This window comes from Lytechinus pictus, chromosome 10 (genome assembly GCF_037042905.1).
Source record: "Lytechinus pictus isolate F3 Inbred chromosome 10, Lp3.0, whole genome shotgun sequence".
In the NCBI taxonomy this organism is placed as follows: Eukaryota; Metazoa; Echinodermata; class Echinoidea; order Temnopleuroida; family Toxopneustidae; genus Lytechinus; species Lytechinus pictus.
Genome location: NC_087254.1, coordinates 4,769,468 through 4,794,186, shown reverse-complemented (window position 1 = coordinate 4,794,186; position 24,719 = coordinate 4,769,468). Strand labels below are relative to the sequence as shown.

At 36.9% G+C, this 24,719-nt stretch overlaps 1 protein-coding gene across 1 annotated transcript in view; it reads right to left on the bottom strand.

Moving 5' to 3' along the window:
• LOC129268988 (RNA polymerase I-specific transcription initiation factor RRN3-like) overlaps positions 1-16,843 on the bottom strand; it is a 35,918-nt gene extending 19,075 nt beyond the window's left edge. Inside the window, exons 1-9 of the mRNA XM_064105161.1 lie at positions 16,591-16,843; positions 10,154-10,243; positions 8,536-8,592; positions 7,549-7,638; positions 5,682-5,832; positions 3,465-3,564; positions 2,389-2,458; positions 1,512-1,610; positions 630-701 (exon numbers count right to left, since the gene is read on the bottom strand). Coding sequence (XP_063961231.1) covers positions 630-701; positions 1,512-1,610; positions 2,389-2,458; positions 3,465-3,564; positions 5,682-5,832; positions 7,549-7,638; positions 8,536-8,592; positions 10,154-10,240 — 726 coding nt within the window. The 5' untranslated portion in view covers positions 10,241-10,243; positions 16,591-16,843. The remainder of the gene's footprint in view (positions 1-629; positions 702-1,511; positions 1,611-2,388; positions 2,459-3,464; positions 3,565-5,681; positions 5,833-7,548; positions 7,639-8,535; positions 8,593-10,153; positions 10,244-16,590) is intronic.
• Positions 16,844-24,719: the final 7,876 nt, after the last annotated feature.

Sequence of the window (24,719 nt, the reverse complement as noted above, 5' to 3'; positions counted from 1 at the left end):
TTACAATTTAACAGCTAAAAATCACGATTATCCGGGAGATTTTAGCATGGGGTCGGGAGAACGGGAGATTCGATCGAAATCCAGTATTCTCCCGCAGGATCCGGGAGACTTGGAAGCTCTGCACCATGACCATGGCAACACTACCACCACCATTCGCCACCAATACCACCATCACTGTCACCATCACCCACACCACAACCACCTTCATTACCATCACCATAACCACCAGCACTACAACCACCATCAAAACACTATCAACACTACCGCAGGGATGCCACTAGGTCTCCCTAAAAAGTCTGAACACGTTTGAGGGTTGATGGGCAACGCCCTGGCAGCGGTTCAAGGGAGCAGAGCCCCTTGAAGCTGTTCTAAAATGATGTCCTTGTGGGTCCCTAACCCCATTCTATGCCAAACTGTTTCAGCCATTGCTCAGTGGGATTCCATTAGTGGTTGTGCCAACATATCACACAAGTTGCCTGAAAGAAATACCTGCCTGTCCAATGTATCCATGGGCATTCTTCTTTCAACATCATTCACATCACAGCTTGAATAAGTTTGGTTACACTATCTGAACCAATCACTATACAGGAATTCATTCACGTAGGAAATAATAAAACTAAAGTTCTCACCATAGGAAACTGAGGGGTGTCCGTTCCTTCCGTATCTTCAGTTTCCCAGACCTCATCTTTTGGTAGACTCACCTACAAAACAAATCATACACAAAAATGTACAAAAATTAAAACCTCATTTTGTTTATTCAAAGAAAAAAGCATATTTGCTCTCATAAGAACATAGAGAATTGTCTGTTTATATATTTAGTCCGGAGCAAACTAAATAATAAATAATTGCTAGAGGGTATTCATTTGTCTCGCAATCTACTATGGTCAACAAGGAAATTCGTGATCACTCTCGCAAAAAGTGTTCACTAGCTTTCTAGGAAATTCGTGATCACTCTCGCAAAAAGTGTTCACTAGCTTACAAGTTCACGAGCTTTCGAGTGCCGAGCAAGAAATTGTGATGCTCCCTACATGAACCTTGTGATATTAAAACCTGCATGATATCAATTCCCACAAGAAATTTGTTTCATAGCTATGCATTCTCTAAAACAATTGTGAATATTTTATTCAAAATCTAGCTTTTTCTTTAAAAATGATGAGGATGATCTACGGTGGCTGTACGCACTTTGTAGGATAAGACGATGTGGAATTAGACCATGTAGGAGGAGGACAAAATGACAGAAGACCAAGTGGATGTCACCAAGTGGCACTTTTGTGTATACCCAGTTGTGTGTCCGGACAGGTTGTGTGTCCGGACGATCGATTTTGAAAAGTCATTTGGAAAAATTTACAAGCGAAGTTTCATCAATTTTTAGTACAAAATGTTAGGAAATATTATAAAGAACAAAATAGACTATTACAACTATTGAATTCATATTTTTAGTGTAATCCAAAGACAAAAAAGAAGGCTTCAAAATTATAGTGTCCGGACACCCGACCCCCCATCCTACTCACATCTAGTTCCAGCAATCTGTGTATGATGATCTCCATGATACCCTGACACAGCTCTGGTAGGTACCGACTGATTTCAAGAAGGTTTCTAATGTACCACTCCTATAAGGGAAGGTACAAGAAAGAACAAGGATTGATAGAGAACAACGTGGAAGGGGCGGGGTAGGGAAGCTTTTTAGTTTAATCATCTGGGCGAACTCATTTAAATCAATAAAAAACAAAAATAAAAGTGAGAAAAATTGCTAAATATAACAATAGGCATTTTAAAGCATATTGTCCTGAACATATTCCTGTACTTGCAACCTTTCGTTTGTTATAATTTTATTATGTACAAAAGAGGTTGAGGGAGAGCTTTCAATCTTAAATGTTTGTTTGCAACATAAAGAAGACCCTCTGGTACATGTAATTTGAGATCATTATATGATGATATACAGTCACAGTGTGAATTCAAATTACAATCTCTGAGTTCATGTATTTTCTCATATTATCTCACCTGAAGACCTATGTACCGGTCGTTTAAGATTTATGAATCCCACGTCATTTCTTTAAAACTCTTACTCTAAAAAGTGTTACTTTAAGAGAGGACATTATCCAGCTAACCCAGTTTAATTTGGAAAGTTTGAATGAAAAAAATCAAAGTGTAAAATGAACAAACACATTTATACAAACAGAATAATGGAGAGTGGTAATAATGAGGTGTTTTCTGTGCATAAGAAATAAACTTCAGATATATGTCGGTCTCAGTAAAACACAACTCCTTTCTCTTTTAATCATCTCACTTACATTTTCAGTAAATAATTAATAATCTTTGACATCAACATGGCACAAAGTAAAATTACCACAGATCTAACTAGTACATAACTGATGAAAATAGACTTACCTGAATGTAGCAAGTTTGCCTAGCATGAGGCATATTGTCACCCAACACAGAAAGAAGATACTTGGGAAGTCTGTTTAAAAAGAGAGAGAAGAAACAGATATAATCAAAATCACACATAATGAGAAATGAGAACTTTCTTTTCAAAGATTTTCAATACCTACAAGTAGGGCGGTGTCAAAACATTTGAACCACAATTCAAATAACCGCTAAAAGCATTAAGGTTTTCCTATTCTGACAAACGTTAGACCATGAGCATAGAAAAAAGTACACTCAACAAAATTTCTGAAAAAAATTGTATATCACATGAAATGGCCATCTTTAGTCAATATCACCTTGAAAGCATTTTGATTAAGTTGGACACTACCAAGACTACCAAATGAGGAATTTTTACTTCTTTGACTCCGAAAGATCAATTTCAGTTGATGTTACACGATCAGTACATTAATTAACATCAAAGTATACATATGTGACATGGCCAAGCAGGGTTAGACCAAGTGGAAGTGGACCAAGTAGGTTATACAGAGTGGGACTACACCAAGTAGAATTAGACCAACTGCAATTAGAACAAGTGGGTTATACAAAGTTTGGGTTAGAACAAGCAGGATTAGACCGAGTGGCATAGTACCAAGAGGGATTGGACCGAGTGGGATTAGACCAAGTGGGATTATACAAAACAGGATTAGACCAACTGGGTTATACAAAGTGAAGTTAAACCAAGTAGAATTAGACTAAATGGAATAGACCTAGTAAATAATGAGGCTTTTAATAGGAGGAAATTATAATTTGAAAACAAATTTTCGGCATTACTCCTATGTGTTTAAGATCGCATGCTCGATCTGTAATGAAAATCATAAGTCAGAAAAAAAAAAAAAAAATTACGGTATGATTTTCATTACAGATCGAGTGGGATAGACTAAGTGGGACTAGTCTAGACCAAGTAGGGTTAGACCAAATGGAATTAGACCAAGTGGGGATAGACCAAGTGGAATTACACGAACTGGAATCTTAGAAAACGTGGTATTGGACCAAGTGACAATTCAATGGCTATTGTACATATGAGTAATGCTCATACTTACAAAGGGACAACCCTCTGGATTTCTTGGAGGGTGGAGTGCACCATCCTGAACTTCTCTTCTTGAACCTTATGATGATCAGGGTCTACCTCTGCACCTTGGACTGAAGGAACACATATAACAGGATTAAGATAAGTTCATAATTACACTTAACAGTTACATTGATGCAAATACTACATTCTGGTCAATAGGGATTTGAGGGAACAGATCAATAGAGAGGGAACAGATATTCACCCGCTTTTATTTTTGGGGTATTTCATTACATGTATGTCGAATATGAAATATCTTAATATTCACGTAATGACTGATTCCATCTGGTATATAAGGGACCGCCATTTTTGCAACCAATTGCTATTCAATTATGAGGCTTCATATTTGTCATACTGTACATTCTATATTTCATACTAAAAATACAAAAGATATATTGAGTGTGTTGTGTATAGATGTATATCTCTTTTGTGAAAATGTGCAAAAGTTTATAATTTTGGAATTTTTTAATTTAACATCCCATTTGATGATTTTTACAGCAATCGACTTTTCTCTTTCAATTTCAATCATTTTTTTTTTTAGACAGACCTGCCCTTCAATTACATGTACAGGCTAAGAAAATTGTTTTCAAAGAGACTATGCAAAGGATTATACTGAACATTTTCTCAGGCAACCAATACCAAAAAGGTTCAATAGCCAGCATATTATAATATATAATTTTTTCCACTGTATCAACAATAAAGAAAATGGGTAACAGTTTTAAAACCCAATATCAATCAATCAATACAGATTAGTGAATGGGCTGCATTTAAAGGTCAAGTCCACCCCAGGAAAATGTTGATTTGAATAAATAGAGAAAAATCTAACAAGCACAACACTGAAAACTTCATCAAAATCGGATGTAAAATAAGAAAGTTATGACATTTTAAAGTTTTGCATATTTTTCTCAAAATAGTTATATGCACAACTCAGTGATATGCAAATGCGAGAGTCTATGATGTCCATCACTCACTATTTCTTTTGTTTTTTATTGTTTGAATTATACAATATTTCAATTTATCAGAATTGACAATAATGTAGAACTTGACTAAACTACATAATGTTAAACAATGTTAATTCCACAAGTTCAGGGAGGAATAACGCTCGATTTCAAATGACATGGGTGAGAAAATCAGAATATTTCATATTTCAGATAATAAAATACAAAAGAAATAGTGAGTGCGTGATGTCATCAGTCCCCTCATTTGCATACTGGCCAGGATGTGCATATATCTGTTGTGTGAAATTAAGCGAAACTTTAAAATGACATAACTTTCTTATTTTACATCCGATTTTGATGAAATTTTCAGTGTTATGATTGTTGGATTTTTTTCTTTTTATTCAAATCAACTTTTTGTCGGGATGGACTTGTCCTTTAAAGTAATAATTTCTGACTGATAACAACACCCTCGCATGAATTTGTGGATGTGGATTGGGGGTGGACTATTTCTATTCACATTCAAGTCGAGGACCAATATAGTGACTATTCAAGTGTTGCTACTAGGAGGACTCTATCTGCAATAAATGTACATCTGTGCTCGAGTCGCATCTGATCTTATCTTGAAATTCATGAACAGGATTCTCAAATAGTGCAGTGTGGTCAATTTCCAACGCACTGCCTGCAAGTGATTTGATCGAAAATCACTTTTCATGTGCTTTATCACTTGGTTTCTACCACAATGTAAATGCAGACTTATTCCCCACTGCAAATCAGTACCCATTGCATACCACTTTTAAATTCATAGACTGTTTTCATTACTAGGTCCAAACTATTCTGGAGCCAGTTTCATAGAACTTGTTACAATAAAAAATTTGCAATAACAGTTAAAAGCTACTGAAATCCTTCAATTTGATTGGCTGATAGTAAACCACATTGTGCAGCATTCAACCCAGGTGAGGTGAATGGGTGAACCTGGTAGGAATTTATTCCTTAAAACGCAGTGCGCGTAAACAGCTCTTCTGCTAAAGCCAGGCTAATTCTGCTGCATTACTGTACAGTGCTTTGGAGACTTCTGATAAAGTAAGTGTTAAGCACTATATAAGCAAGTATTATCATCATTATTATTTAACTTTTTATATTTCGATTGTGCATTTGTAATTACAACAAGTCTTTATGACACAAGACTCTGATCCAGACTCGGTTCTGACTATTTGAGGGTGAATTAATGACAAGAGTGTATAAGATCATCTTACCCGACGGCAGTGCAGGATTCTGGGGACTGAAGTGACGTACGAGGGTCGTCAGAACCCTAGTCAGGTAGATGGGCTGAGCGGACACCAGGTTGATCAACAAGGCTTGGTAATGACCTTTGACACCGGCATCACGCTGCACCCAATCAACACGCTTGATAAAACAAGAGAATGCGTTCAGATTATTAAAGTCAGACGGGCATCGGCTTTCATGGGGAAAGGACCATTATTTGCTGACCCCATACTTTGTGGAAAGGATTTGAAATATCTGTAACAGGGACATCTTTAGCAGTAAGCAAACTCGATGTAGCCGAGAGAAATTCTTTGGCGGCCATGCCTGCTTAGCTTCGGGCAACTGTCGGGCCAGGGAAAAGTCAGACAAAGACTTTACCATGAGGAACTTCCCCATAGCATTACATGAAGACTGGTCATAAATCTCACTCTAATTTGGGTGATTTATATCTGAATGGTGTCAAATTCCCCATGAAAACACATGATCTTCCTTTGAGGGAGTAGGTTTTGCTTTATTCAGAGATCTTACAGACAGTACATCATATTTGCAGAGCTAAGAGTACTTAACCGTGACTTTTTAATAGTTCAAAAAAATCAATTTGATGCAGTGTATTATGGGGATCTTCAGGCATGAAAATTGGTTATGAAAAAAAAAGCTGAAAGGGTTTTGGAAATGTCGTTGACAAGACGGTGGGCGAAGCCCACCGGGCGAGCGGCTTGCCGCTCGCTGCTAACGGGTGGGGTCCAGGGGGCAACGCCCCCTGAAGCTCCTGGGTTTTATCAATTTTACAACTCCAAAAACCTGTTTGAGTTGAATGATTGTAATGAAGTATTTACCGGTATATGGATTTTTTGTCCAAAATTCAATTAAAAAAAAATAAAAATAAAAATAAAAAATCAAGTACCGTAAGCAGGTTGTACGAAGAATTGTCGGGTCCTCTCACCTCCTCCTCTAACCAACTCCATCGCCACATATTAGCAAGTCCACTGTCAATTTCATGAACATCTTTTGAAAGTCTATCCACAACATCTGTGCGGTCACAAGTTAGTCCCCCACAAAATGCCATTTTTCTTGATTCGTTATTACAACAACAAGAAAAAACAAAATTCTTGGATTTCCAGCAAATTAATATTCGCGAATTATAAATGCGTCATGAAAATTCCATGTCACGTCACAAATCTCTGCGAGCACATTCAGCTTCTTTATCGGTCTTCCACCGGTCCGATATGATATGCGCGCCCGGTCGCTGCATGCCCGGCGCGCCGGGTTGCCCCCAGCGATTGCAAGCACACCACCGCTGCACTGCATGCACAGAAACGTAAAACACACCGCGAAATACACGTGTAGAGTTGAGATGTGCTAGATAAGAGATTCCTGCGCAATCGTTGTAAAGGCCGAACGTCATATAACACGTAAGATATGCTAAAACATTTTAGCGCTAAAAATCGGAAATTAAAACGCGGATTTTAGGAGTAAAAAAAATGGAAATTCAGCAAACAAAAAACGCGGAAATCCGCGGAAACGCGGAGAATTTTCATGCCTGGATCTTACATAATTTTTGGAAGGTAACAATTTACTTTTATAATTTCATTTTAGTTGAAGTGTACCTCGTTGAGGTGGTCATCATATTCAGCAAAATTTTAAGGTGTCATTTCTTTTTTGTTTTACATAATAACAATAACTGGTACTCTATGTGCTTTACACATACAGCTCTCCATATTTACACTACAACAAAATTAGATCTGATTTTCAGCATTAATCATCTTGGATGATTTTTTTTTAAATACAAATAAAATTTTTGTTGGGTTGGACTTGACCTTTCATATTCTCAAGGAAAAGTCTAAAATATCAACTTACCAGTATTGCCCTCACTAAAGCCTCATGTTCACTTGCTAGTTTGGACACACATCCTTGTAGCTGGCACAATAAGTGAGTTAACTCATCAACCTGTCACGGAACATTTAAATACAAAATTTAATATAATTTGTCACCATAGTGTGCAAGATTTTGTGCTCTACTGAAAGTTTACCCTGATAACAATTTAGATTTATCAAAAGCAAAAAAAAAAAAAAAAAAAAAACACCCCCCCCCAAAAAAAAACCCAGAGAAATATCAATTCGTGAAAGTTTGTCAAAAATCCATTAAAAATAAGCGAGTTATCATATTTCTGCTGAAGAATCCCCATCCCTCTTTTGAACAATATATCTATGACAAAATCTTACTTCTGGCAGGTATAGTAATATATATTTGGTAAATTCAAATTCTTTAATGGTTCATGATGAACCATATTCTTACAACAAAAGCAGCCATGAAAACAAATGTGTCTTAAGATACAAATACAAATGAAAAACCATTTTCAATTTTCTTAGAAAATAGCATTTTATGGGTTATATATCACATGACATAAAGGTATACAGTAGGCCACTTTTCTATGGAAAAAGAGCATGACATATCTCCAAGTCTTGGGCATGGCCATGACCTCTGATGGCCTTCTAATTTTAAACCTTATTATTCGGAAGCTTTTCAACTCGCATCGTATTAGAGGGAAGCAAGATATAACCATTATAATGGGAGGGTCTACAGGCTGATTTTCATGTATTGTATTTTTTTTTATCAAGATGTTCGCCTGTCAACTGATAGCATTTATTCTTCAATATAAACAAAAAAAAAATACTAATTTAAAGACCAGTTCATTCGGTAGCGGTGTAAAAATATAAGAAAACTTAGCTTCGTGGACTCTTAGCCTCGTGGGATGACACTTATTATACAGAGGTGGGAAACACCAAAAGAAGGGTTGACACCGAGAAATTTGACTTGAATAATAGTATTCTCAAAGAAACTTACGCCTGTATTTGGGTCGGGAAGCTTGTCCAAGACATTTTTGTACGGCACAGTATTCCCCTGAAATAGATAGGCAAAACAGAAGTCAACATTTAACTTCAAACTATGTTCAAGCTAAACTACGTTGGAGCAAACAATGACTCCATGAGAAACTCTTCAAAATAAAGGATAATTGTCACAATATCATCATAGATCAAGAGTTGACTAACTTTGTTTGTGAATTCCATTATCATGAAACCTTTAGAAAGACATTTATTTTTGTGACTGACGTGTTTCTATTAGATGCATCCATGGTTTTTAACGTATCTGAAAATTGTATTTCTAAGGTAAAAAAGGGTAAAATTCATAAATGCAGCGTTGAAATGGCCCAGTCTTTGATATGGTGACAGTAGCATGATCCAAACCCAAGTAATTGTGATGGCTAGTGCAGACCTGCCAACCAGTACGTTTTAGCTGTATTTAGTACGTTTTTGCAACCAAAATACGGCAGTACGTTTTTTCTTTGAAAAATACGTTTTTTGTATAAAAAAAAAATTAATAAAAAAATAAAAAATTATAATTATTTTTTTTTAAACTAAATCGTAATTTATTGAGAAAAATAATCTCTATATGTCTCTATTTCATAAAACGTGCACAAATATGGTTATTAGATCAATGTAATTTCAGGTAACTTTTTTTTTTTTTCAATCATTTTGTTAAAACCAGGCTGAAGATATACACATGTTTTAATGTGTTTTTTTTCATCTGCAAGAGCAGTGCGCATTTTAGCTTGCATGCAGCTTGAGCGCCGCGATGAGTGAGTGCGCCAAGCAATTTATTATGAAATACACTTTTTTGGGGAAAAATACAGTTTTTTTATCACAGAATACAGTTTTTCATTCCCAGAGGTTGGCAGGTCTGCTAGTGGCACTGATTGTCCAACTATAAATTGTGTGATTCTTTGATGAGGAATGCAAGCAAATACATCTACCTCTTGTAATATGCCAATTCTCGGTAGTCTGTTTCGTAGCTTGCCAAATGTTGGACATCATATCTAGTGAAGCGTGAACCTCATCACATCATACTTTTAATTTGATCTATTCATTTATTTGAAATACACTAAAGAAAAATTGACTGGAAAATCTTTTTTTTAATGATTGATATCATTGGTTGCCCAACTTCTTGAAAAAAAAGAAAAAAAAAAACCCAAAGGCATGAAAGTCAATGGTTTTATGAAATATGCTGATGATATTGCATGATGTGAAACACTCAACAAAGGGGGAGTGAACTGTGTGTGGTCTCTCATTGAATGTGTGTTATAAATATAGTCTTAAAATACACGTTTTCAGATACTACAGAGAATAAATTGACCTATAATTGTATTTGTATAGAGAAACTAAAATGTTTTGAGAGGTAAATAAAGTATTTGTTTTGCTACTTGGTAACATAATTATTGCGGTATAAATGTATTGAGTAGTTAATTAACATGTTATCATTCAAGTGGGTCTATATTACTAGACTACACTGGCATTATGGGTCAGGAAACTGGCCAGGTATGAGTAGTTGAGGACTCGAGATGGCGCTATTGCCGTATTGGTTTGTATCTGCTTTAAAAAATATTCATGATTCCTTTTCACTGCACCTTTTCATATTCTGCAAAGACATGCTCCGCTGTCATGGATGTCCAACTGTCCCGCTTGCTTTTCCGAGGAGTTTTCTTTGACGTCATTATCTGAAAATAAAAAGTTCAGAAGTTAAGAACTAAGATCTATTGAAGCAGTGGATGCGCACGGCCAATATGGGAGACTCTCTCCAATAGGGGAGACAATCTCCCACATTGGAGACTTGCTTTGCAAAAGGACAAAAGAAACAACACCAACAAAAGCATGATTTTTTCCACCCAAAATTTTGTCTCACTGAGGTCAGAAGCCCATTTGTTTTGTGTGTGATTGACGACAAAAATCCTTATCAAAACAAAAGTAGACGGTGAATTTTTAAAGTAGACGGTGAAAAGGGGTAATTTTTCATGAGGAATCTGCTTATCACATTTTTATTTGCCGCCAAGTTAATCCTTTTGCAGCAAATGTAAACGAAGGAAATTGGACTCCAAAACTGGAGACTGTCTCTGAAATTGGATACCCAAATTCTTTACAAAAGTCTCTGATATTGGAGATAATCTCCCACATTGGAGACAGTCTCCAATATTGGCCGTGCGCCTCTACTGTGAAGTAGACAGGAATAACCGTTGTTTCTGGGGATTTATTTCACAATTTCTGATATTTTACTATCATCCCCATTCACTGCACCGACGGTAGTGCGTTAGACCCCTGCGGGACTTGGACGGCAATTATGGGGATTGAGAGTGCTAAAAATAGATTCAGAGACCTCTCAATTCCCCCCAGTTCACCGTCTATTTTTCATGACTTGCCGTCTTCCAATAATCTTGTACTATTGTAATAAATGGTTATGAAACCTGATATTACTAAACTAGTAGGTATGTGCGAATACGGGCGCATCGCGAGCGCTGGTTTTGGCTGCACGGTTTTCGCGCGGGTTTCGCTGCAAGTGGCATCGCCTCTGTCTGGGAGGCTCATCGAAAATGGGGTTTCATGCGCATGTGCACATAGTTGATGCAATCTCGTGCCTTGATACAGACAGTTGAAAATGTGCTCTTTCTGTACATATAAGTTTCAATGTGGATACTCGCCTGTGAAGTGTGGATATCGGAGCTTGAAAGTTCATCAAATTTTTGGATGCGCAAAGTAGAACTACGATCCAATTATGTATCTGAATTGTTATAGAATATATTCAAATCAACAAAAAAATTAAAATTAAAAGATTCTATCGTTGAGCTGTCCAGATATAAGAGAAGCGAGCTACCCTTGTCACAGCCGGTCTCTCGGCAGTCGAGCTGCCCGATGCGGTGGGCTCCCGTCCGTCTTTCGGCAGTCGAGCTACCGGTACCCGATGCGGAGGGCTTGGTGACGGGAGCGGTCGATAGTGAGTCGTTCATGCTGGATTGAACTGGATCTAAATTGTTTACTTGATAATATTGTGCCTTTTTCTGAAAATGTCTGTCATTATACCGTAGATTGTTATTCTGATATTGATTTAAATATATACATTTTGTCACAAAAACATTCTTTCCTCCTAAGGTTATAGAGTCAACATGTTTTACTTTGATTGTTCAATCATGTTTTATCATTTGGAAACTGGATTCTTTTGGAAGTGGAATATTAATGTTGACTTATTGAATTAAAATGCAAAATCTATAGTGTTTCTTTTTTTTCTTTTGTAGAAAAAAAAATATTTTGAAACTTTTCAATCATGTTTCATTATTTTGAGACTGAATTTGCTTTTGAAAGGGGAATATCATAAATGTTGACTTTTTAATTAAAATGCAAAAATTGTTAATTTTTCAGTTTCTTTTTTAAATTATTGTATTGTTTATTTTTTCATTTTTGGGGGGTCATATTTCATTATTAGGAGACTGGATTTGCTTTTGAAAGGAGAATATCTTAAATGTTGATTTTTTTTATTAAAATGCACGAACTAGATGTTGTTTATTTTTTTGTTGTAATTTTTTCACTCTTGTAAGAAAATACATGAAAACTCAGAGGAAAGAATATTTCATTTCCAGATGGGTCTAAGTCATGTATTTATGTTTTCTTTATTATTAATTTTACTATTTATTTTTTTATTCACTTTTCTTTTTTTAGGGGCGCAGGTGGGGGTTGTGTTTTGAATTGGAAAATGGGGATGGGATTGGTACAAGTTTTTGTGTCACTTTTGTTTCTCTTGTTTTTAGTGCTTGTTTGGAGCTTTGATGTCTGTTTTGTTGTTGTTTAGAGCTTTGTTATATATTTTTCCTGGTTGTTTTTTGTTTTGTTTTGAAAGAAATAGACCACTCTTTTCCTTTTCTTTTGGCTTCGACTAATAATTTGAATTTATTTATTTTTCTTTAAAAAGAGAGCTCAAACAGGGCCTTAGTAATACAATGTATGTATACAAATATAAGACATTGACAACTGATAGAATATATTAAAACTTAATTTTCGTCCTTCTTGATACTTGAAATAAATTGCATACAATTCTACATACATATTTTACACTCAGCTGCTCATTCCTTCTAAAAAAATGTTATCACATGTCCATTGTCTCTCAAATCAAAAGCTACATATTATACATTACATAACAAATTGTTGAAACAATAGAATACATAAGGAATTGGTGAAACAATCAAAATCATCAGAAAAAAGCACACATATTTTTATTTGGTCATACAAAGTACAAAAGAAAATGTTTTATATGTAAAAAAGGACCCCCGTACATACACATATACAAAATTACAATACTAAGTTGAAAAAGAGCTTGTAATTTATATCAGAAAAACAAAGAAATACATTAGAAATTACAATAACAATACTTTAGACAAATTCATTTAGGAAATTATCTACATGATGCTGTCTTGATGCCAACTAAATTATATGAATTATCTATCATAATCACCTTCATTTGGCAAAAAAAGAGGCGAGTAATTGTGATTTTGTGTTATTTGCATAATTAATTAGAATTAATTAGAAGAAATTATTTTACACATAATAAGAAAAATTACAAGATGAATTGATATACATCAATTGAGCATTCTCTCACCTTTCCATTGATACCTAAATTACTTCATAGGACTCAAAAACAAAGAAGTTAGAACCTGTTGAAGACTTGGGTTCAAAATGGTCACAAAATGGTCACAAAAATGGGTTCTGTACTCCATTGACTTTACATTAAGACAATGACCACAAATTTGGATGAATATGCGCAACTTAAACTGGAATAACTTTCTAATTTCTTGATGAAAATTAAAGTTCTTGGTATCATTTTAAAGGTCTTTTTAAGAATAAGAGCTTTCAAGTGATACCAAATTTATTCATATTTGATGATTTTCATTTTTTTTGTCACATACCTAAAACTAGTGCACTTGAATGATGTCGGCTCTTGACAGGAGAATGAACTATCCTAGATTTCTTGATTCTTCAGCAGAATCCTGACATTGAGGCAGGGCCCAGACCTTCAAGAAGGGGGAACTAAAAACAAAAAAGGCAGCGTTCGTTCACTCGCGCTCGCTTTCAAATATTCATATTGCAAACAAACTGGCCGATCGCGATCGACTACCGATGGCATGGGTAAAGAAAACAGATTTTCACGCAAAATAAATAGGCTCAGCCAAATTCACGCATGTGCACTCAGTATATCGATACCAAGGTTATATTAATTTATTATTTTTAAATGCAAATTATTAATATTAATAAATACAACCATCATCTGACCAGGGACTCGATTTTAAGGCGCGCGAGAGCGATCGCGCGCTACATGCGCGCCTTAATCCATTTTTGGTAGCGCGATTAATAGCGCGCCTCGCGATAGCTGACCTGCGCGAAAATGCCTAAAGTCGCCCTCGAAATCACCCAAAATCATGCTTTCGGGGGCGACATAAAATCTGAATGTCGCCCCCAAAATTATTGCCGAGTGATAACAACTCAACGGCCCACTAGTGCCATATGCTCGAGCTCCGCTTACCATTTAAAAACCATCCAAAATCCACACTCAAAATCACGAATAAGCCTTAAAAGTAGAGAGTAGCGCAGTTTCAAATTCCGAAGTTGCGTTATTTTTTCTGTACCACGTATTTCCATACACATGGTACCAGGTATGGAAAAAAAAATCAACGCAACGGTCGGGAAAGAGTTGCATGTATAGGGGTCCATTATGACTACCACCGTGTGTCATTTCGAATGCACATGTTTCCCCTACAGATATCACAATTCTGTGATAAAATAATTCTAATTACACAGGAAATAAATCCCAGAGTCTAGTAACCTAGCATTGGTGAGTTGTCATTCGGCTTTGCTTTTCAAAACGGCTTATTAACTTCCAAAATAAGTTATCTAATTTATCAATTATAACTAAAAAGTCATTTGTTTTCTTTTTCTAGGGGATGAGGTATTATATCAGACAATAAATCATCAAACAAAGCTCCATCTTTTTTACAAGGACGGCGGCAGGCTCACGCATTGGCGCTTTTACTAGCTAGCCAGTTGGAGCTCTGTCTCTCTGCCAGAGCTCTGGGGGACAATTCGCTCAGTAAAGGCCTCAATGATGGTGATTTTCTGTTTCAGACAGAGTTTACATTTCAGGAATATTATTCAAAACTGCCAATAAAGTTTGATGATTTCTTCATTGTCATGTATATTTAAGTTCTTAATGAATACATTCTCACCAAATTTAGACTCCCCCATAGAGAAATTAAATTTTCATGGAGATCTGCGTTTTCAAAGAACTTCAGGAAAAGTTAGGGTAAGTGGGCCTTTATTACATGTACATGGCTGACTAGGGTATTGTACTGGAATAAATGGAGTAGAAATTAGATATTGAATTCATTTATATCCAAGTCCAACTCACAGTCACACACACACACACACACCCACCCATCCACACACACCCACATCCAAGATTGTAAACATGATAAATAACTTTAAAAATCATACAATATTAAACAAAAAGTAATAATTCCTTAATAAATGAACAGGTATTCCTCAAAATACAAAAAAGTAGCATTTAAAAAGAGCCCCCGAAATTTGACAAAAAAATTAAAATGGAGCCCCCGAAAAAAAAAAAAAATTGTCAGTGACTTAACTTTTAGCCAAAGTCAAAACCTAACTAAAACAGGTTTTACAACACACAATCTAATTACAATACATTGTAAAACAATTATAAATACTTCCTTTGGTTGTTGATTGTAATTTTATAGTACATACATTTCCTCCATCCATTTTGTTAATTGGGCAAAAAGCTCCCCTTGTATGTTGAAGAAGAGCTTTTTGAAGTGCTCCTCTACCGCTCTCCTTAAAAGTTCTAGGAGAGCTTTTTATTGCTCCCCTTATAATTATAAAACCGAGTCCCTGATCTGACCTAGACCAAAAGCTTCGGTCTCTGTTATGTTGGTTGTTCAGCTGAACTCCGTTGGCTTCACTCACCAAATACGAGGAGAAATAAAAAATAAAAAAATGTTTAAAAACTCCTCAAAACCACTCCTAGTACCAATGAGGTCCAACATTACATGTATGGACCTCATAGGCGACATCAGTAGTATTTTTGGTTAGAAATCTCTGAGAACAGGATATTTATACATTATATCACAAGTACAAGCTATATTCCTTTCTCTTATTTAAATTATAATTTTATAGTGTAAATGCATCGTTAGCAACAACAAAAAATGAAAGAAATGAAGGGGAACTTACATTTTCACGGCTTTTTCCTGATTTTCTGGGCAGCTGCTCTTCTCTTCTGACTCGCGATCGAAGCTGATATGAAGATCACGTGATTCGCGTTCTCGTCAGCTGATCGGTTGGTTATTCTTTTCGTCAGACGTTAATAATATATATTTTATAATGCTAGCATTCATCGCTAATTTAGGTGAAAGAGATTGAAGTTAAACAGCGCCAGGTCGGAATCATAATTATTTTGGAAGAGTGTATTTATACACTCGATCTCATACCTGACGTAGACGGCGCTATTCAACAAATGCACAATCTTCAATATAAAAAATAAAACAGAAAGAACGCCTTGAACACAGGTCAAAATGCCTAACGATTTCTCCGCGGCATTAACAACTATCGTAAAGGGCGCTCCATTTATCAATAAAGATGGATGCTAAGCTGTCTATGGCGACAAAATTTGCCGCAAATATTTACGAAGAATTGTGAGAAATGGTCTGAAAATGCAACAAAAGAACCGGTGAGTACCGATTAAACATTATTAAAGTTGTAAATAGATTATAGATACCTTGTAGATTTAGTTTTTAAGGTGATATTAGTGCTTAGTTCTAAGCTAGGGAGGCCCAAACGCGCGTGAGTGGAGTCCCAGTTTATTAGCACGGGGTGTCGCCTAGAGGCTAGAGTGCTCAAAACAGACGGCTGCCAGCTGTCTACATCTGACCATGACAACACAAAAGTGCACAGATGGGACTGTACTGTCGATTGAATTGATCAATTTGATGCCAGGTTCCATCCATACGGTACTCACCTAAACTACATCAACTGCGTTATTGAGACTTTCCAATCGGCTTGAAATCCAAAGAATACTCTCATTCAATGCTGACTGAATCAATGTCGATGGTAAAGTCATAAAACAAGCCCTCATTTAGTTCACTTTCAACACGTGTTGTAACTTCGTCGCGGAATGTTGCGCATGAGTTAAAGACCTATCGAAGTCACGTCCATAGGCTAGGCATAGAGATGTATACTAATAACGCGTATACGTCGGCCGCGCCGGTGTCATAGAAGAATTGGGCCGGGCAGCCGTTCAGGGCCGGAGGAACTAATCGGTGGCTCTTTTATCCGCCGATTAGTTCCGAATATTTTTTTTTTAAACAAGTGCACACCGAGTTACCAATAATGCATATAGCATTTCCATTTATTTGAAGGCAGGATAAAAGAGCATTGTAGATTAAATACCTTGCTCACAGGCATAGGTGCCGCGGCCGGGGATCGAACCCCGGACTTTCCATGTATAGCCACGCGCCTTAGACCACTCGGCCACGGCACCTCCAACATTGTTGTGTGATGCGATCGTCATAGCCGATTTGTTCCGACCAGGCGATTTGTTCCTAGACGCCGCTCATTCAACGTTGACACTTTTCAACCAACTGGCTCCTCCAAATTAACCATATCGACAGAACATTACAGTTGCCGATTTGAGAATCTTATTTTGGGACATAGAGATGTATATATGTTTTGGAAATATATAATTTATGCATTATTTTAGCACACTTCCGATTGATTACAGCTGTGTGGGCCGGGCCACGAAGCCATATTCACACTGAGTGCTCCCTTTGCACGCCTGTTATATTTGGGGTGTGAACTTCGATTTTGTATAGATCTAGGTCTTCATTACTCAAGTAAGAAACCGGGGCAAGAAATAGGACGGGATGGCGACTGGTGTGCTGAGGGTGGGTGGGGGTAAACACTGCTGCGTGCTCACCAAAACCCCCAAAGTAAGTATAGAAAAAAATATATAAATAAAATAACTAAAAGCTTAATAGTCCATCAAGGCTGCACAAAACACAGGGAACTCTTAGTGACACCTCATTGAGACAAACCCGGGTAGTCCAAAAAGGAGGTGCCAAAAAGGAGGAGATAGATGAAAATAAAAGGGAGAGAAAAAAAGCGAGATTCGAAGAACAGATCGCAAAATTAATTGGGAGAAAGTAACAAAGAGAAAAGGGGGGAAAAGGAAAGAGGGGATTAAACCGAAAGGGGAGAAAAGGAAAAAAGAAGGGGGACAAGGGGACAAGGGGGATTTAAAAAGGTTATAAAAGAGCGTGGCCGGGATACCATTTGAAGTGTGACCTGTAAGGAGGTGCCGAATTGATCATAATTATGTTCGACCTTTGTGCGGCAATTTGATGTTTGGCCCGGGGTTTGGCCTCGGGCGCATTCATGTTTGGGGGGGGGGGGGACAAATTGACATTAAATTACTTAGGGGGCATCAAATTGACCTGTGTAAATGAGGGGGGGGGGGGCTTTAATTGGTGCTGACATAAGAAAACACACACACACAGGTGTATTTTATTTATGACGACTCAAAACTGGTCGTAGCTTATACGATCATCAAAGCTTGGTGCAATAAGAGATACTAAGCTACAAGTTATGTATTTTCATTTTTTTTCATTGATCATTGAAGTATAATGGCACCGACGCGTCGACTTGGTGTACGAATTTTTCTATGCTGCGAGCGAGCAAAATGTTGACATATTATGATAAAAATATAATTTGTGATATATAGATTTTGACACAATTTTCAGAGAATAATATATGTCAAAAGGGGTATTGTGTGCAAACAGATAGCCCCCATGCTTAAGGTAGTGCGAGATGTCCTCGCATTAGATAAAAAAATCACGGTCCATGTTAATAATAAAAAAGGAAAATATTGTTTAAAAACTAGCTCCTACTCCAAAAAAGAGAAGTGGAACGGTACCGTGTGTCAACTGTCCAGCGCTGCAATATACGCATGTCGCATGCGCAAAAAAGTGTAGACTAAATTAGTATCGTACGAAGCTGAAATACCTCTTATCTAGACCAACATTTTTAATTTTAAACAGAATTATAGAAATAATCGGTTCTGTGATAATATTAAAATTACATTAAAAATTACACCAATATGTATATTGAAACATTTGATCAAAACATATATTTATAGAATATATTTATTACCTTTTTTGGCTTTAAACAGAATATAGAAATAATTATTTCTAAGATAATATTCAAATTACATTAAAAATTACACAAATATATATTTTGAAACATTTATCAAAGTAAATATCTACCTTAGAAAGATTTGATAAATGTGGAACCAAACGGCGGCTCTCCTATCGTTTCGGCCAAAATTTGAACCAGTCATTTGGATCAGGCGGGCCCGATCGACTAGCCGTTTTGTACTGGCGGTACTAATAAGCTAGCCGTTTTGGACCGCCGGTACCCGGGCCAATTCGCCTATGACACCTGTCGGCTGGCCTGGCGCTATATAGCGCGCGGGGCCGGGGGGGGGGGGGGGTGTCCCCTTATACAACGTGGCCACTGGCTACTGTCAGGCTTTCACCAATTCCCGGCACCAATTTCATATATATATATATATATAACGAGATGAGGCGAGGCCAACTCAACAGATGACGCAGGACACCATTATTTGCTTTAGCTTTCGTCTTTTAATTGAGACTTCGTCATCAGTTCTAGCGTAATTACAGAACGTATCCTATCTCGTTCTTTAGGAAAGAACGAGATAGGATACGGTCATACCATAGAGATTAGTATATATCTCTATGGGTCATACTTAACTATCACAATAGTCTGTAATTACAGACGCTTCTGACGAAGTCTCAATTAAAAGACGAAAGCTAAAGCAAAAAATGGTGTCCTGCGTCATCTGTTGAGTTGGCCTCGCCTTATCTCGGTATGTTTGATATTCACAACTCAACAGCGATTGGTAGGAGTAAACTTATCATCACATTATATATATATATATATATATATGTATATATATATATACATATATATATCTTCTTATATGTTCCCAATACTCTTCCAAATAACATGGTCATATGTAAAGAAAGTTTTATTTTTTGTCTATATACTTACAGAAAACTAATTTCCCTCATAATTGGTATTATTAGTACAATAATCAATTACAATTTTCACTTAATGCTGATTCCCTATTTACCCACACTCCGGGCCCACACTCTCTGTTACTTCATTGATGACATGTATTTTTTGTAGAATTTGAAATAAACTTGAACTTGAACTTTCTATTCTTCTCTCATTGATACCTCAAATGAGAGTGGATTCAGATTCACACGTGAGTTTCTAGTGCGCAACTCGTTTCTGATATGTCTCAATACATGCAATATTTATTGTTCGTTATCTAGCTGCCATGCGTGAACGATTTACTACGCTGTTGGAAATTAGAGATGAGAATACAATCTTACCATGGACATCAAAATTTATATAGTAAAACCTTTTTAATAATGTGAAGTCTATAGGGGCCTATCTCTGAAAACTTCTGGTCGGCTTTCGATCCTAATTCCATGCACCTTCCCCCCCCCCCCCGGGGGGGGGGGGGCACTTATATTGACGAGTGGATACCATGCGCGACCAAAAAAAAACACGTAAAAAGGATGTCTTTTTCAAGATAGGGCACGTTACTTACGTAACGTGATAAGGGTGTCAAAAACACAAAAATATTAATAAAAGGGTATCTATTTCGCGCGGAAATATATACGTGTTTAGGGTCAAATATGCGGGGATGATAAAACAAAATAAAAATGTTTGATAAAGGATGTCCTTTTTGCCCCAACACTACGTGTTTAGAGTCCGATTTGCGCGAGGTGTGGAAGGTGGGGCCGACTAAACCAAAATAATGGTGTGTATATAAAGGTAAAACCGACGACCGACGGACCAGTGACATAACAATAAAATATCGCTGTACTTGTTTAGGGGTTCATTTCAGGGAATACTTGCCAAGAGTATATCGTTTTGTTTCCACTTTCAGAATATGGAAAATACATCGCCGTACTTGTTTAGGGGCTCAATTCTGGGAATAATTGCCAATAGTATTTGTTTCTAATACTTGTTAAGGGTAAGGTTTCACACGCCAATACTTGTTAAGGGGTGCATTTTGAGAATATGGAAAATACGTGTATAGGGTGCTTTTCAAAACCCCGTGGTCGCGCATGGTATCCACTCGTCAATGGAAGTGGCCCCTCCCAAGCCACGTACCGCACAGGGTGTTGATGAACCTACAAATTTACACATTTTCTCATGATTATTTTACATTATACTCAAAATACAGAAAGTCCTTGAAATACATCAATTCTAGCAAGACTGTAATTAAGAAGCTAATTGAGTGAGCATTTTAGAATTTTCATGTTTTGTCCAACCTTACATAATGATGGCACCATCCTGGATGATATACCGTTCCTTTTATTTATTTTCAAAATTGTATGTGTCCCCATGCAATGTATTTTACCATCATAAAAATATATTTCCAAGCTATAATAAAATATATGCCAGACTTTATGATAAATTCGAACTGGAACTGGATGCCCGTTTGATTTGGTCGGTCATTGGATAAAAGTTTTTTTTTTTTTTTTTTGGGGGGGGGGCACACAGCTAGGCCCTGGGAACGATTTTTTTTCAGTGGGGGTGCTGAAATCTCTCCTCAAAAGTGGGGGGAGACACAATTTACCATATTTCTTTTATATACAGTCACACACACACCCTCACACACACATACATATATATATATATATTGTGATGAGGCCAACTAAAAAGATGACGCAGGATACCATTTTAGCTTTAGCTTTCGTCTTTAATAAGACTTCGTCAGACAACCGCGTAGCCAGGATTTCATTTTGGAGGGGGCGGTAAATGCACGCGAAGCGTGTCAACACTATAAAGCGCGCGAAGCGCGCTCCCTAGGGGGTGGGTGCAGGGAGGGGGAGTTTCCCCCTCCCTTGCGAAGCGCGAAGATTTCGGTGTTTCATAAATTAAAATGAAAATGAGCCGTCTCTCTTGTCTCTAGTACCTATTTTAACCCATAATTCAGTTGACTATATTGTGATTTTGAACCTTGTTTTCGAAAGTGACTGTGAACGCACAAAAAGGGATAAAATGGAGGAAAATAAAATATTATTAACCCTGCGTGAAGCGCGGAAGCTAAAGCGTTTTGTCAATTTTTTGGCAAAGAAAAGGGTCCCGAGAAAAGGGTATTCTCTAAGTTATATTGAATACTTCCCTCGGAAAGATCAGATTTGATTACAAACAATTTAGCGACAGTGCATATCTTAACTCGCAAAACAGAGGAGAGGAAGGATGGGAGGAAGATATTCCTCCCCGTGCAGAGCAATGAAACTCTGAAATTTCAAAGGGCGGGCGTTTCGTCAAATGCAGATATCTCTAATACCCCATTGGCTCTAATTCAATTGTTTTTCCTCTAAGATTATTGAACTTCATTACAAAGAAAATAGTGCGCAAAAATGTGAAACTTCTGTGATTTATTGAAATCATATAAAACAGGATGATGTATAATTTCTTTGACTTATCCTGATGCGCTTCATTTTAAATGATAATGAAATTTAAGTGTCATTCAAAATTTCAAACTGAGGGCGCAAAACAGGACAGGAGATGAATGTGCAGGGAAATGACATGAAGTTTAGTAGAATTTGATAAAAAATATTGTACTTTTTTTTTATTTAATACGACATGAATGTATACCTTCCTCTTTTTAAATTAGGAACCTGTTTGCCCCCAAATTATGGTTGTTTAGTAATAAGCTGAAAAGCGGGAGAAGTTGCCTATATGGAGGTGACGCCAGAAATTGATATAAAGATTTTACCCGCCCAGAGACGACCCGACCAGAAGTTGCGCGATCAATAAAAAAAAAAGAAAAGATAACTTCATATACTTCGGCCTATCCTTACTCTAATTTCATGCCCTAATGTATATATTTGAACTTTTTAACTGGCAAGAAACACATATAGCTGAGGTGGAAAAACAGGGATAGAGAAAGGGTGAGGGAAACAAAGGAGAACTGCAATATTGTCATTTAACCGCGCGCAGCGCGGAAGCAAAATTCATACATGTATATATAAATTTAGAGCAAGAGTGAAGGAGTTTCTTTTTTGAGAAAAAAAAAAGAATAAAAAGAAAAACCCACAAAGCTACCTTTCTTCCCTTTCCTTCCTTCGCTTTTCCTTTTCCCCTCTCTTTTTCCCTTCTTTTTTTTCTTTTGGGGACGTTTGGGGGGGGGGGGGCGACCGCCCCCACCGCCCCCCTGGCTACGCGCCTGTCGTCAGAAGCGTCTGTAATTACAGACTATTATGGTCATGATGCCTTCCTTATTTATCTTGTTTTTATAGGTCAAGTCCACCCCAGAAAAAAGTTGATTTGAATAAATAGAGAAAAATCAAACATGAATAACGCTGAAAACTTCATTAAAATTGGATGTAAAATGAAAAAGTTATGACATTTTAAAGTTTCGCTTATTTTTCACAAAACAGTTCTATGCTAACTCAGTGATGTGCAAATGAGAGTGTTGATGATGTCACTCACTCACTATTTCTTTTGTTTTTTATTGTTTTAATAATACAATATTTCAATTTTTACGAATTCGACAATTATAGGACCCCCTTGCTTGAACCACAAAATGTTAAAATAGTGGAATTACATGTGTTCAGGGAGGAATGAAACTTTGTTTCACATGACAATGACTAGAAAATCAAAATATTTCATATTTCATATAATAAAATAAAAAAGAAATAGTGAGTGGATGATGCCATCGGTCCCCTCATTTGCATGCCGACCAGGATGTGCATATAACTGTTTTGAAAAATTAAGCGAAACCTTAAAATGTTATAACTTTCTTATTTTACATCCGATTTTGATGAAATTTTCAGTGTTATTATTGTTTGATTTTTCTCTTTCTATTCAAATCAGCTTTTTGTTGGGGTGGACTTGTCCTTTAAAGGAAGAAGATAGAATACGGTAGGCAATCTGACCATAATAGTCTGTAATTACAGACGCTTCTGACGAAGTCTTATCAAAGACGAAAGCTAAAGCTAAAATGGTGTCCTGCGTCATCTTTTGAGTTGGCCTCATCACAATATGTTTCATACTCACACCCACTAGCGTACCTACGGGGGGGGGGGGGGGCAGGGGGGGGCACTCTGCCCCCCTGACGAGCCACAACCCATACAAAAGACATATACCTGCCCCCCCTGACGAGCTTAAAAGACCTTTTTTTGCCCCCCCTGACGAGCTTGAAGACCTTTATTGCCCCCCTGATGAGCTTGAAGACCTTTTTTTTTTTTTTTTTTTTTGCTTGTCAAATTTTTTGGTGGCCGATTTTGCCCCCCCTGTGGAAAATCCTAGGTACGCCACTGCTCACACCTCAAGAGCGTTTGGTACAAGTAAACTTGTCATCACATTATATATATATATAATATATGACAGTCACTTTTTAGCCTCATCGATCCTTATAAAAGAACACAGATATATAATTAGATAATGCGAGTGCGAAGCGCAAGCTAACATTTTTGGAAATTTCATGTACAGTATTTTGTCCTGAAAATTGAAAATTTTAAGCAATGTTTGTGGTCCTGAAGAAGATGCGTATAGGCCTATTATGTAACATGAATACTTACTGCGAGCGCGATCCGATCAGCGCGAGCAGATACGTGTAACGGTTCTGACCTGATAGAACTGTTTGCAGTTACCCATGAAGACGATCCATATTTTAACAATCAAATAATGCGAGCGCGAAGAGCGAGCTGAAAATTTTTGACATTCCGGCCTAAAAACTGGACATTCTAGGCACTTTTTGTAATCATGAACATGATAAGTATATGGCTATATAATTGATGCAAGGGCGAAGCGTGAACGGAAACAAAATTGATATTTCAGACCTAAAAAACGGAATTAATTTTACAATTGATGCGAGCACAAACAAAATTGAGATTTTAGACCTATAAACGGGAAATTTTAAGCACTTTTCTAATCATGAATATGATATAGGTTTATAACTTTACAATTGATGCGAGCGAGAAGCGCGAGCGGAAACAAAAGTGAGATTTCAGACTTAAAACGGACATTCTATTCATG